Source organism: Mycotypha africana (genome assembly GCF_025528875.1).
Source record: "Mycotypha africana strain NRRL 2978 chromosome Unknown BDF20scaffold_1, whole genome shotgun sequence".
NCBI lineage: Eukaryota > Fungi > Mucoromycota > Mucoromycetes > Mucorales > Mycotyphaceae > Mycotypha > Mycotypha africana.
Window position 1 is genome coordinate 1,056,145 of NW_026515725.1, and position 14,470 is coordinate 1,070,614.

General features: G+C 41.3%; 3 protein-coding genes across 3 annotated transcripts; all 3 read right to left on the reverse strand.

Annotated features, from left to right (window-relative positions):
- Positions 1-713: 713 nt before the first annotated feature.
- Positions 714-1,048, reverse strand: BDF20DRAFT_843068 (uncharacterized protein; the record flags this gene model as incomplete). Its single annotated transcript, XM_053079542.1, has 2 exons — positions 802-1,048; positions 714-774 (listed from the first exon to the last, which is right to left on the reverse strand). Exons 1-2 carry the CDS (start codon positions 952-954, stop codon positions 715-717), a joined length of 213 nt encoding a protein of 70 aa, XP_052940419.1. The 5' UTR covers positions 955-1,048.
- Positions 1,049-4,250: 3,202 nt separating this feature from the next.
- Positions 4,251-5,993, reverse strand: BDF20DRAFT_843074 (uncharacterized protein; the record flags this gene model as incomplete). Its single annotated transcript, XM_053079543.1, has 1 exon — positions 4,251-5,993. A coding segment is annotated over one exon (1,260 nt), but the record flags the coding sequence as incomplete, so codon positions are not given.
- A 7,951-nt stretch (positions 5,994-13,944) lies between these two features.
- Positions 13,945-14,202, reverse strand: BDF20DRAFT_796880 (uncharacterized protein; the record flags this gene model as incomplete). The annotated part of the gene is made up of 1 exon (XM_053076286.1): positions 13,945-14,202. A coding segment is annotated over one exon (258 nt), but the record flags the coding sequence as incomplete, so codon positions are not given.
- Between the last annotated feature and the right edge of the window lie 268 nt (positions 14,203-14,470).

A 14,470-nucleotide genomic window follows, 5' to 3' on the forward strand; every position in this document is an offset into this window, starting at 1 on the left:
ATAGATTACATAAACTATAATCCTGTAAGTGAGCCTATGCTTTCCGAAAATACTTTTGCTATGGACTTGGATGAAATTGCTGTTACTTTCGGGCAAATTGAGAAGATGGTTGACTATGATGAGATGCAGCGGCGCCCTGTAATCGATGATGTGAAAATGGAAGAAGCTGTTGAAGAATTAACAACTGAATTCAGCACTGTCGATTAACGGATAAGTCCAAGAAGTGCAAGCAATATAGTGAGCACAGCATTAGACGGTTGATTCACTTATTAATTGAAGGGGCTGGGCTTACAGTTCCCAAAGCTGCGGTTGAGTTTGACATTCCGAGGTCCACCGCTTATAAGTTTTTACGGTATATCAGTGGAATGCTAGTGATAGTACAGTCCTTCTTCCTGCTACAGTAGCAAGCCAAGCAAGAACCATCATCTCTCGACCAAAGAAGCTTTTTTTTGCAGCACCTGTATCGAGCATACCAATCAATTGTTCATTGTTGATGGTAATAGCAGGAGAATAAGGTGTCATGTTCTGGACTGTTGGATCGGTAAGATCAAAATATAAATAAAATAGGAAATAAACAGTGACAAGTCTGTGAAAACTCTGGAAGGTTCAAGTTTATTTCTTTCTTAAAATTAAGATGAAGTTCGTCTAGATGAACAGAATCAACTGGTATTTATATCTTTTACGGAGTGGGTATACAGGCCTATTCACCATGGACTATGTTAACTGATCTTGTAACCAGGAGAAAGGACCAATAAACACCAGCGACAGGAACACCTAAAGAGAGCAACAGAAATGTGTAACTCGACCCTGACTGGTCGGACTTAGTAGTAGCGGGCAATATAAAGATTGCCCTATCGGACAACAAGTGATTGGGTATATAGACTGGTTCTGAATGATACTAATAGCGTCCATTATAGGAACCAGTAGAGAAGAGGATATAATCGACATGGGCATTCAATGGTTACCATAATCGTGATGAAGATTATAAATTTACAATAAAGTGATCACCGAATCTAGTGTACCTCCTCTACGACCTTTAATAGGTGGAGTCTGGAATAGAATAATGTCTGCGGAATAGCAAATAAAGACCTCTCACTCTATAAGGTACAGTAATAGTTATAGAGGCTAATAGAAACTGGATAAGTCACCTCAATCAACAATGTAAATTCTAGACTGAAGTACCAATAGATCATGTACGTGAAGTAACCTGCCATTTAATTATAACTATCAATAACGAAACGTACTTCGGTTTTATTATGTAATATTCAGCAGTGATCTCTTCATCGATACAACATGGACCTCTTTTTCTGTCAAGTCAGCAATATGAAAGCAGACAATATTTTGGTTTTCGTCCTTAGCAAATAGATAATTTTTATTTTTATGTCATCATTCGATGGCAGGACATTGAATTTGGAATGATATAACATATGATTAAAGTTATTACTGTATCAGTGAGAATTTCACTGGTAAAGTCTTCAGCAATTTCTTCATTTTCGAGATTACTATAGAAGATATTAATCTTATCAGTTGCATTTTCATTAAGGTTAAAGTTTTCATTGTTCTTTTCTGAAACATGTACTGTAACTGTACCTTGTTATTACGGCGATCATTTTGCTTGATCAAATACTGCTTGTATTTATCACTATGCAAATAATCGCTGCAACGTTTCAAGTTCTTACAAATGCTTCCTTTTTGCAATAGTTGCAAAGGTTTTTAGCAGTAGCGGAAGCGGGACGTTGCTTTTTCTGAAAATCGTTTTCAGAACCGGTTTGTTTTCTTTTAAGGCCACTATGGCTCGTCTCAGCTTTCTTTTTCGGCGAAACGTCGTTAGCCAAAGCATGGTAAAGGGCTTCCTGAATAGGACCGTAATAAACTTCAATGTGCTTATACAGTGACTCACAAAAATGGCTCAATGTTTCTGCATTTTGCGGTTATTTCACTGTAGCTAGACAATGAGTATTTTTAGCTTAATTTTAGCTATACGACAGTAAAGAGCAATACCACAAGTACTATTGGTATAAGTTTCGTTGACATCGCACCACTTCATCTGCAATTACGAACATGAATTGTTGCAATGTCGACAATCGGGCATTTTGCATAAATTCACGATTCACTAATGAACTTCCAAAAACACCAAAAAAAAATGTATTTTGAGGGCCAGACAGTTTCGCATATTGTATTTCACATAATTAAGCAGCTCCATGTTTCATTTTTTCCCCTGAAATTCCAATTACAACTCTCATTAGATTCCATCGATTACCGTTACCACACATTTCAACTACATTAACACTAATTGCAACATGAGACCTATTCCTTACGACAAGAAAATGGATATTATTGCCAGACTGAATGGAAACGATTCTCACAGAAATATTGCAAAGTCTCTAGGCGTTTCGCGTGCAACAGTTGACAGAATTGCTACCGATCTTGCGTGTGCATCTAATGGCAAGAAGGGCAGACCTGCAAAGATCAGCGCATTGCTCGGTCGAAAGATCGTTCTATACTGGGCAATTTATTACTGCGGTTGAGGCTGCCCGGAACCTTCGAGGACAAGGATATGAAATATCTGCACAAACGATACGCAGATTCCTCAAATCAGCCGATTTCGATTCGAAGATCAAAAAGTCGGCATTGCCATTGACTAATGAACGTCGCAAGAATTGGTTGAAATGGGCAAAGGCTCACAAAAATTGGACGGTTGAAGACTGGAAGAAGGTCGTTTTCAGCGACGAAACAAAAATAAATCGTCTTGGATCAGATGGAAAGACATGGACGTGGTCAAAAAGGGAGAACCTCTCCAAGCCCACAATGTCAACTATGCCTACAAAGGAGGTGGAGAAAGCTTGATGTTGTGGAGCTGCTTCACTCAACATGGCCCGGGTTTCATTGCCAAGATAGAGGGCGGGATGGACGCTAAATTGTATTGCGATATCCTGAAAGGTGATTTCTTGGAGACCCTCGAGGATTATGGCCTACAGAAGAAGGACGTTATCCTTCAACAGGATAATGATCCCAAGCATACGGCCAAAGTGACTAAAGAATGGTTCTGTAAAAATAAGGTAAATGTTCTTGACTGGCCTTCCTACTCGCCTGACCTAAATCCAATCGAGAATTTATGGTTCTATTTGAAATGCAAGCTTGCTTCGTATGGTAATGCAGCGAAGAACCTAGGTGAGCTTTGGGAGCGTGTAGCCGATGTTTGGTATAACAAAGTCACCCCCGAATTATGCATGAGGCATATAGAAAGCATGCCAAAGAGAATCGAAGCCGTTATTAAGGCTAAAGGGGGCTGGACGAAGTACTAGTTTACATAGTTTCTCTTTTATAGCAAATAAAAGGAACGAAAACTCAATAAAATTTGGTATATCTCAGCTTTATCGGTCTACCACCATATATAAAAGTCATGCACAAATTAATGTAAATTGTGTTATTAGAAAGCTAGGAAGATGCTCTTTTCATATATGTAAGCGTTTTACTAGATTGGTGTAGAGATTACTGTCAGTATAAGCAGAAGAAGTACAAATTATGCAAAATTCCCAAAACATTGAGCCATTTTTGTGAGTCACTGTATGGACATGCAGGATATATTGATTCAACACCAAGGTATAATAGGTTATAAGTACTATTCTCTGCCTTCGGCATAAAGAATGATTACAAGATAATAGGTTGTGATCATCCTTTACAATAACTGTTCACTCAACTCAAACACCACGCACGAATACTATTTTCCTAATTAATTCTATTTTCCTGCAAGCAGTGCTACATAATGGTTAGCACGGGAAAATAGGTTAGTTGCATGATCACTAGATCAAGCCATGGATACGTTTACAAGTCCACCCGCTCCGGGTAGATGCGTAATATCCTCAAGGGAGAATTCTATTCTTTTACGGTTCAGAAGACGTACGTCTTCTTTCAGTAGAATAACTCAGCTGCCAGTTTCTAGGTTCCGCAATATGAAGAAGATATTTAAATTTTTTGCAGTAGATATTTTTCTTCTCTTTGAACTTAACTTGATTCAAAATAAAACCTACTAGTTTGATCTCGTTAACTTTTTATTGTTTTAATTAAGTGATATTTAACTTCTACAAGTCGTCAAATACCACAAACGGGAACGCCATAGGTGTGATATTGTTGCCATGAGGTAGGATATCTATATGGAGAAAGTAACCAAGTTTCAGTTAGAAAAATGAGGGTAGAATGCATAAGTGGATCTGTAATCAAAGATATAGTGTGTTTGGCAATGCCATTAGCATTCCAACATGAGATAGTCAAGGATCGACTACTCATTATTGTTGGGATGCAAGTTCACCAGCACCTGAAGGAAGAATCGCAGCGGGAGTGGATATGTTAGCATTGTCGTGAGGTGTCATTTCCACATCATCTGTGGTGGGGGAAGAAGAGCTGGTAGTGCGAGAGATATCAATTTGTTGTGTTCGGGGTAGGGCTATGGAATCTTTGTCAAAGAAAGGAGTTCCTGCTACAAGCTGTTTGAGATGATCATCTGTAATCCAAGAGTTGGCTAAAAAGGTTTTAGCTACTGCAAAGCTTACGGGTTTGCGAATGAAATCAAGAGCGTGGAGACAGCGGTTAAGATGGTACTCGCGGGCCTTGGCTGTTTTTTCGGTGTCAGAGAGGGAGCAAGGTTCAGGAAGATGGAGAACATTCGCGGAGAGGGGATCAAAGTCATCAATGGTGATAAGCCGAGCCTTACGGAAACGGTTACGAATAGTGGGTGCATAATCATTGTGGACGAGTAAGCCAACGATCTTTTTGGCAGGAAACTGTATATCGAGAATGCGGGAGGTATCGATATTCAGCTTTGAGAGTTTGGAACGTACGACCGAGAGAGGCTCTCTAACGCGGCTGGGGAGATAGATGTATTGAAAGCCTTGATTGGCTGATTCGGCTTGGAAAGAGCGAGCTGCAGCCCTACGTGCAGCTGGGTTCGGCTTTTTCATACTGGATTTTTTAGCAGTGGTGGATGCCTTGAGGCCGCGATGAGCTGCTGCCTGATACGGTGTCATTTTGGTAGTAGTAGTAGTGTTAGGGGTAGCGGCGGGGACGGTGGCATATTTGGATGCTTGAGATCCTTGGGTTGTTCGAAAAGAGGCGTCAGATGAGGGGATATCGGAAGGGATTTGGGTGTGACAGGGTAACTTAAAGGAAAAGTCATTTGGTTCTCTAGTAGGAATATCGAGTATCATGTTATTTGCATCATCGTCTACTACAAGAGCGGGTGCGGAGCGTTTTTCGCGTTGGAGGAAATGAATTCGTTTTTTCAGCTGCTCATTTTCACTTTTGAGCTTAGTATTCTCAGCAAGGAGAGCTTCCAGCTGATTGAGCCTGTTGTTTTGGGCTTGAACCAGTTGGAAGAGGTCAATGATGTATGCAGGAGCATCGGCTGGCAGGGTTGTTGGTGAGGATGGCGTTCCAATAGGGTGGGTCTTACCAAAAAGATTAGGGTTGCCTAAATCAGGATGGTGTTCCACGATGGCAGGCTGTGTATCACCTAAATAGGGTGTGGATTTTGGTTTCTTTGTGGGGTTCTTATATTCATTTTTCCCATGGGCATACGAGATTCTTCGTTGTCTTCTAAAGACAGGGTAGGGTAAACTTCCGATAAGCGTCGCTTAGAAAATTTAGCTGAAGGTAGTGAATCGGTTATAGAAGTATTGGAACGCTTCTGAGTACGCTGTGCTGGCTGGAGGGTGTCGGTGGTGGAAGATGCTGGTTCGGTGTTTTCCTCGGCGGATGCTTGATGTTTGGCGATCGCAAAATCGTTTGCACTTTTGTCGACAATGGAGGACGAGATTGGTATCAAAACTACTTGTTGATGGTTGCTGAACTGATAGTTCTGTCTTGGCTCCTTGGCTATCGACTTTTGCTTGGGTTTGGGTGGTAATGGTAGATTGACTTGTTATTAAAGTTGTGGTCACGTGTTCTAGGGTACCTATATCGTCCAAAAAAAGTGATGGAAAAGCGGAAGAAAAGGTTCTTCGGTAGTATAGACAAAGTGTATGTTTTATTTAACGTGGTATATAACCGGATCCCTATAGGGCAATAAAAGGATACCACTCGAGCAAGCTTATATAAAATAAGAGAAAAAAACTATAAAGTCAAAAACTTATAAGTTATATAAAAGGGGAGATATGGCTAAAAAATCTACTGGAGTAGTAGGTAAAAAAGGTTGTAGGTCGCGTTGGAGATAGTGCATCGGATCACGAAAAGTTGTCTGAGCTGCCTGTGTTGCACGCATGAAAAAGTAAATCGGGAAAGGGGGCATTTGGCCGCCTGAAAGTCTAAGGTCCGAATTGTGACTGAGTGGCAATTTGGTTTTTTTTGGTTTTTCTTTTTTCTCTCTTTTTTTTTTTTTTTTTTACTAGGAGGATTCGCGATGTTGGTCGACATCACAGACGATGAACCATTTCAAGAGTGGAATGCCACTAGTGATGAGGGCCGCACCCGTGAATTCAGCATCAGGGTGGCAGATTTGATCAATTTCGAGCATAATTTGACATATAATCGGCCAATATTGAACAAGATACTGTTGCTCTGGGGTCAAGGGTTGCCTACGGTCAGTAGGTGATGTGGATGGTTTCTTCGGGGGTAGATACATAGGTGTTGAGGAAATAATCCAGCGGATTAGGTTCAACAGACATTGGTAGATTGAGCCTGGTATGGACGGACAAACACGAGATGAGATGGTTACGGGAGGCATGGGATGATCCACACCGATGACACCCTATAGGTCGAGCCGGAAGCCAGCCCATTTTCCATCGCAATAGTCGACTTCTATCAAAGATTGACATTGGAAGTATGAGAAGCGGATCAATGCCTATGCTGGGGCGGCAGGCCAATAGGAGAACTGGAGGTGGTGGGTTAGTACGAGTGAGTAGGGCAATATGTTGTTCTTGTCGGAATTGGAGATAAGCCCTATCTTGTTTGGTTGGGTTGTTAATCATATCTAATCGGGTTATGTCATCGGGGGGGAGTGCATTCCATAAGAGGCTGTACTTAAGTAGACGTTGCCATCGATAATTAGGGGATTGACATTGTGTTGTAATATTCTGGAGAAGGGTATCGGCAGGGAGAAGTTGAACCCGGCAAATCATCTTGAATATCAATCGCTGAATACGTTGAGACATGGTGGGAAGGTTGGTTAAGTGCTTAAAAACGGCTGTGGAGCTTTTGGAATGACCCCCAAAAAGAATACGTAAACATTGGTCTTGGGCTTTGTCAAGGAGGATGGATTGCTTAGTGAGGAATGGGGTGATAGCAACACTGTATTCCAGAATGGGGCGGATCAATAAAGAGTAGAGGCGGGTAGCGGTAAGTTTAGAGAATGCGGGAGAGCGGAGGCCAAGAGGCTGTAAACTGGATCGCATGGCAGCTAGAGCTTTTTGCATGTTACGCTGTACAAGAAGATTAGTATCAATTTTACCTTGCTGGTTAAAAGGAATTCCCAAATAAATGAAAGAATCTGCACAGGGCATGGTTGTACCGTATAGTTTTAACGGAGGGGCACCAAAAGTAGTTGGTGAATTGATTATGACGCATTTGTTGGGGTTCCACCGATATCCTAGTTGGTGAGAGTGCGCTTCGGCTCGTTTCAGAAGGCGGGGCATTAGATCCGCCGTAGCAATCAAAACAACATCGTCAGCATATAACAATGAATTCACCCAAACACCTCCAAATTCGCGTTGGACTGGGCGATCGAAAGCGCGGTTAACTGGGCTGCGGACGGTACGTAGAAAAGAGGGGAGGCTGTTAATGTATATGGAATAAAGGAAGGGGGACAAAATAGATCCTTGAAGTACTCCAGTAACTGGGTGAAAGCAGGGTGAAATGGTGTTTTGGACGTGGTCAAATAGATTCTGTAATAATGCGAGTAGGGGTGTAGAGATATGTAGTTCAAGAGCTCTCCAGATGATGGCACGGTCGACTGTGTCATAGGCAGATTTTATATCTAGAAAAGCGAGGACGGGATGTTCATTGTAATGATCTCTGGTGTGTTGTTCGCAGATCTCATGTAGACAGAGAGCCTGATCTAGTGCACTACGATTCGCACGAAATCCACCTTGTACTATGTCTAATGGAGGGGCAGTATCGGTTAATAAATCCTGTAAACACAATTCAAATAGTTTTCTAAAGACAGAAGTTAAGCTAATGGGTCTAAAGTTTCCTGGATGGAATGGATCGCCTTTTTTATGTATGGGTATGACTTGGGCAATGGACCACGCCTGAGGGACCGTAGACCATTTCCAGCACAGGCGGAATAAGAGAGTAAGTAAAGGAGTGAGGTCTTTGGCTATAGGCACTAGCATTTCGGTGCGGAGGTGATCTACACCAGGTGCTTTGTTGCGAGAGAGTTTTTTTAGGAGCATAGTAGAGATGTGGGTGTCATGGAACGGGCAATCATGTTGTGGGGTGTCGGTATATGTGAATGGGTGAGGGCCGTTTGGGATCGGTGGAAGGGGTTGACGGTGAGCGGGTAAGTGATCTCCAGCAAATACATTTCGTAGATGGCGAGACATCGTCATAGCTGCGGCTTCGGGGCCGTCCAAGTGATTGAACTGAGGGGACGTTGTGCGGCTTTTGCGAATACCTTTGATAGTTTTGATGGTCTCTAAAAAATCGCCTGTTGATAGTCTTTGACAAAATTCTTTCCATGTACCGTCACTTACAAAACTGTCCCAATGTTTCGTACTTTTGTGTTTGAGTGGTTTTGACGTATCATACAACCTAACTAAATGCGACATATCTTAGCTTAAATGAAAGCCCTGGTCATGGTGAACATTTGAATATTGTCATTGGCGGTGATTAAAACATTGAACGCTAGCACTGAGTCTTAGAAAGCGGGCCTGTCATTGGGACAGTTTTGTAACATTTTATTTTTGACCGTCTAGCGATATAATAACTGAACCACAAGTCGGTAGAGAGTTTCAATCTACGTAAAATTTGCTGCACATTGCCCTGAAATGTCTGCCAACACATTCAAATTCTTATTTCTCAATTTTCTGACTCCGAATTCTGCTCTACTGGTCTATAATGAAGTCTCTCCCAAAATCCCAGGTTGACAGCATCATTGCTAAGCTTAATCAAGGTAAATCGGTACGTGAAGTGTCGGAAGAAGTTGGAGTGGGTAAGAGTAGTGTTCATCGGGTGAAAAGACAGTTTTGTCCGCTCATGAAGGCTTGTCCTGGAGGAAGACCTGCCAAGTTATCTGATGCAGATAAGCGTTACTGCGTGCGTCAAGTCACAAAAAATCGCGTTAGGAATGCAGTACAAGTTGCAAAACGCCTCGAAACGGATCATGGTATCAAGGTGAACCCGAATACAGTCCGTCGGGCCTTGAAAGCGGCCGGTTTGGGATCCTTGGAGGCCCCTAAGAAGCCATTACTTAGTGACAAGAATCGGAAGAAGAGACTTGCATGGTGCATTGCACATAAGGATTGGACCACCGACGATTGGAAACGCGTTATTTGGACTGACGAAACTAAAATAAATCGTTTTAACTCCGATGGTCGTGTCTGGGTATGGGTTCGCGACGGTGAGACGCTTAAAAGTCACCATGTTAAGCAGACAGTCAAAGGTGGTGGTGGCAGCATCATGTTGTGGAGTGCTATTACGTATGGCGGAGTGGGTTGGATGTGCAAAATTGATGGCAATATGGATAAAACATTGTACAGAGACATACTCCGCGACGAATTGGAAGACAGCATTCGAGATATGAGCGAAAAATTAGGGTACCGTCGTGATCAAATCATTTTCCAGCAAGACAATGATCCTAAACATACGTCAAATTTGGTCAAGGAATACCTGCAAGGGCAAGATTATGTGACTATGGATTGGCCTGCACAGTCACCAGACCTTAATCCAATCGAAAATATGTGGGCTTTACTCAAAAGACGTCTTAACGAGTATGAAACAGCCTGTAAAGGTGTCAATGAGTTGTTCGAGCGTTCGCGTGAGGTTTGGTATGACATCATCAAAGTAGAAGAGTGCCAAAAATTCATAGAGTCTATGCCTCGACGTATACAAGCTTGTATTAGGAATAAAGGTCTCTGGACAAAGTATTAAACACCTTTATAATAAAGAATCACATCACTTAAAAAATGTTACAAAACTGTCCCAATGTATAGTCTGTTTTCAAATATCAGTTATAAGCATAATATGATTCAATCACCGCTAATGACAATAGTCAAATGTTCACCATGACCAGGGCTTTCATTTAAGCTAAGATACGTCGCATTTAGTTAAGTTGTACGATACGTCAGAACCACTCAAACACAAAAGTACGAAACATTGGGACAGTTTTGTAAGTGACGGTATATCGTTTTCGCTTTTTACATTCACTTTTGAATCGAGTGTCCTGAGAGATGTAGACATCATACAATGCGAGTTTGGTGATAGGGTGGGTTTCGGTACGCCACTGGTAACGAGCATGTTCTCGTAGTGAGGCTAGATGTTGTAAGTATGGTGTCCAAAACCAGGATGGTCTATCGATAGTATGTGTTCGGCGGCCCACAGAGTCATCAAGACAAGAGTGGATAGTTTGAGTGAGTTCGACAGCCATGGAGTTAATCTTGTAGGTTGGATTATCAATATCGTTACAGTCCATCAGGCGTTGGAGGCTATCCTGTAGAGGTGCTATACGATCATGGAAGAGGGTGGGATAGGTACAGTTAGATTTCAATAAATTTCCCAGTTTCCATAATTGCCGAGGATGTTGTTGCTTAGGGGGAGGAGGGAGTGGATTGGTGAATGTTAGTGTAATTGGATGATGGTCGGAGCCAATACTGATATCAGAACGCACCGTGAGGGAGGACTGTAGGAGATTGTCCGTGTGGTATTTGACGACTTGTGGAGTTAAATATCACTTAGTTAAAACAATAAAAAGTTAACGAGATCAAACTAGTACGTTTTATTTTCCATCAAGTTAAGTTCAAAGAGAAGAAAAATATCTACTGCAAAAAATTTAAATATCTTCTTCATATTGCGGAACCTAGAAACTGGCAGCTGAGTTATTCTACTGAAAGAAGACGTACGTCTTCTGAACCGTAAAAGAATAGAATTCTCCCTTGAGGATATTACGCATCTACCCGGAGCGGGTGGACTTGCAAAAGTATCCATGGCTTGATCTAGTGATCATGCAACTAGCCTATTTTCCCGTGCTAACCATTATGTAGCACTGCTTGCAGGAAAATAGAATTAATTAGGAAAATAGTATTCGTGCGTGGTGTTCGAGTTGAGTGAACAGTTATTGTAAAGGATGATCACAACCTATTATCTTGTAATCATTCTTTATGCCGAAGGCAGAGAATAGTACTTATAACCTATTATACCTTGGTGTTGAATCAATATATCCTGCATGTCCATATATTAATTCTACTATATATCCTATGTCATATAGTAACGTATTATAGCAAAATAAGTAAACTATATATCCTAAATGACAACCTGTTCAGCCTTATACGAGGTAGCTAATCTCGTATAAGAATCATCACTTATTCTATATTCGTTTCCTACTCTACTTTATATTATTTCAGCAGTACTGTAATGAGGTGTGAGGATCTTGTATAATTTGTATACGAGGTCTCCACATCTCATATGATGCTGTCAACTAAACACAACACTTAATTCACGGTACTCATATATTAGAGTTTATGTAGTTTCTAATTATTTCTGGTTTGCAATATTGTATAATTCATCTTTATCCTTCATAAAGTGAATTATATCTTTAATATTTGTATATCATCTACCCTCAAATACGACAGTCCGTAGAGATCATCAGGTCTATTATACTTTTAAATATACCACCATCGGAGGTGGTTCGTCGGCAGCAATAATAAGTGGGCTGACCATAGGTTTGTTCTGCGTTCCAGCAGCGTAAACCCGTTTCTGTAATCCATTGGACTAATGCATAGCCACGTTGTGTCGATTTAGAATCACCAAGTAGTTGAGCGTGTCTTGCATTGAAGTCTCCACAAAAGATTGTGTTGGTTTGGTTGGGATTGGGATTGATGGGTAGGGAGCGGATGAGATCAATAGTTTCATTGTCAGGCATAGATGGCGGTAGGTATACAGTGACTCACAAAAGTGTTACAATGTTTTACAAAATCAAACAAATTTCCAATTCAAATCACTATTGCACCTGATATGATTAATAAACCCCCCTCCAAACTAATATCATTAGAAAGTATATATTGTTGGGTTTCTAATGATATAACTTTCAAACATATTAGCGTTCTTTGGAATTACTTAAACTATAGAGCTTAATTTGCATATGCGTAAAATTTTCATTTTTGTGATAGTCAGATTTATTTAAACGTGCAGTTAGTACTTTGTTTGACCACCTTTGGCTTTTATAACAGCTTCAATTCTTTTTGGCATGCTTTCGATATGTTTTAGGCATAAATCGGCTGTAACTTTATTGTACCATACGTCTCCTACTCTTTGCCAGAGTTCGTCCATATTCTTGGGTAGGGTGTCATAAGCAGCTAGCTTGCACTTCAGGTAAAACCATAAGTTTTCGATTGGGTTCAAGTCTGGTGAATAAGAAGGCCAATCTAGAACATTTATCTTGTGCTTTTTAAAGAATTTTTTGGTATATTGGGACGTATGTTTAGGATCATTATCCTGTTGAAGGACAACGTCCTTCAATTTCAGGCCATAATCCTTTAGTGTATCCATGAAGTCGCCTTTCAGAATCTCGCAATATAATTGCGAGTCCATTCCCCCCTGTATCTTGGCAATGAAGCCAGGACCATGTTGAGTGAAGCAGCTCCACAATATGAGGCTGCCACCTCCGCCTTTATACTTGTAGTTGACGTTGTGCTCCTTGAGGGGTTCTCCCTTCTTTACCCAAGTCCACTGTTTCCCATCCGATCCAAGACGATTGATTTTGGTCTCGTCGCTAAAAACGACTTTCTTCCAATCATCAACCGTCCAGTGTTTGTGGGCTTTCGCCCATTTCAACCGATCCTTTCTTCGATCATTCGTTAATGGCAATGCTGATTTTCTAATCCTTGAATCGAAATCGGATCTTTTCAGGACCCTACGTATGGTCTGTGGAGAAATATCTACTCCTTGACCCCGCAGGTTCCTGGCAGCATCAACTGCTGTTATGAACTGCCCTAAGTAGAACGATCTTGCGATCATTCTCTCGAGACGATCCGAGATTAACCTAGGACGGCCGGTCTTTTCGTTGCATGCAATGTCATTAGCTTTAGCGATTCTACCAACAGTGACGTTGGATACCTTTAAACTTTTGGCGATACTTCTATGAGACTCTCCTGTACGCAGTCTAGCTAAAATATCATTTTTTTTATCGTAAGGTACGGGACGCATGTTGAGATTTGTCTAATGTTGCGGTTTTTGTGAATGGGTAAAGTAATGTAGCTAATCGAAAAGCAAAAAGGTACAAGTTTGACAAAACATGATACTCAACATTAAATTGACCCCTGATAGATTCTGAAACTCAATAAATTCGAAAAATCCTGGGGAAAGAAGGCTCTGTAAACATTCATCATTTCAACCATCTGAATTTCTACAGATTGCGAATGTCGAGATGAGCGATTAGAATGTCGAATGTGCTCAAGCAAATGTATATGAATCCTAACACAAGCTATATCACTGAATAGCTTAGAACTACTACTTTCCATATCGCAAAAAAAAATCAGTGCTTAAGTATGTGCTCAAGGGGAAGAATGCATGAAAAAGTCGAAAAATTAAAATTTTTAAAAACATTGTAACACTTTTGTGAGTCACTGTAAGCAGTGAATCAGATAGGTTGAGATTTGGCAAGTAAGTACATAGGGTGAGGGTGATGGGATGTGAACGACAGAATAGGGACATGTAGGGTTAACCAATAATGTAACGCCTTGTTGTCCTCGAAATCCATCACCTTGGACGGGAGTTCCATAGGTGTGGTACAGTACTGGCTAAAGGGTCGAAGTCTTCGAGGATTGAAATTTTAGCTTTGTTGAGGCGCTGTTTGACGATAGGGGCATAATCGTTGTGTACCAATAAGCTTACAGTGTTCTTTGCTGGATATTGAATATCCATAACGCGAGAGGGATTAATTTGGACTCCTGCAAGTTTGGATCGCATGGTGCTTAAATTTTGTCGAGCGCGACAGGGAAGATAGATATATTGGTAGCCTGGATTGGTTGATTCAGGTTGGAAAAGACGCACTGCAGCACGACGGGTAGCAGGGGTGATTTTTTTCGCAGCTCTTTTAGTGGTGTCGGCTTTAATGCCGCGGTGAGCGGTAGCTTGGTAGGGTGACAGAATTGTGGGAGGGGTAGAGTCGTGGCCGCTGGTAGTGGTAGATGGTAAGCTTGCATATTTGGATGCCTGTGAGCCTTGATCTGTCCTAACCAGATGGTGTGAATGGGAAGCAGATGGGCCAATGGTAGCGGAGTTAATCGGTATTGTAAAATTAAAATCGCCTGGTGCCCGTGGCAGA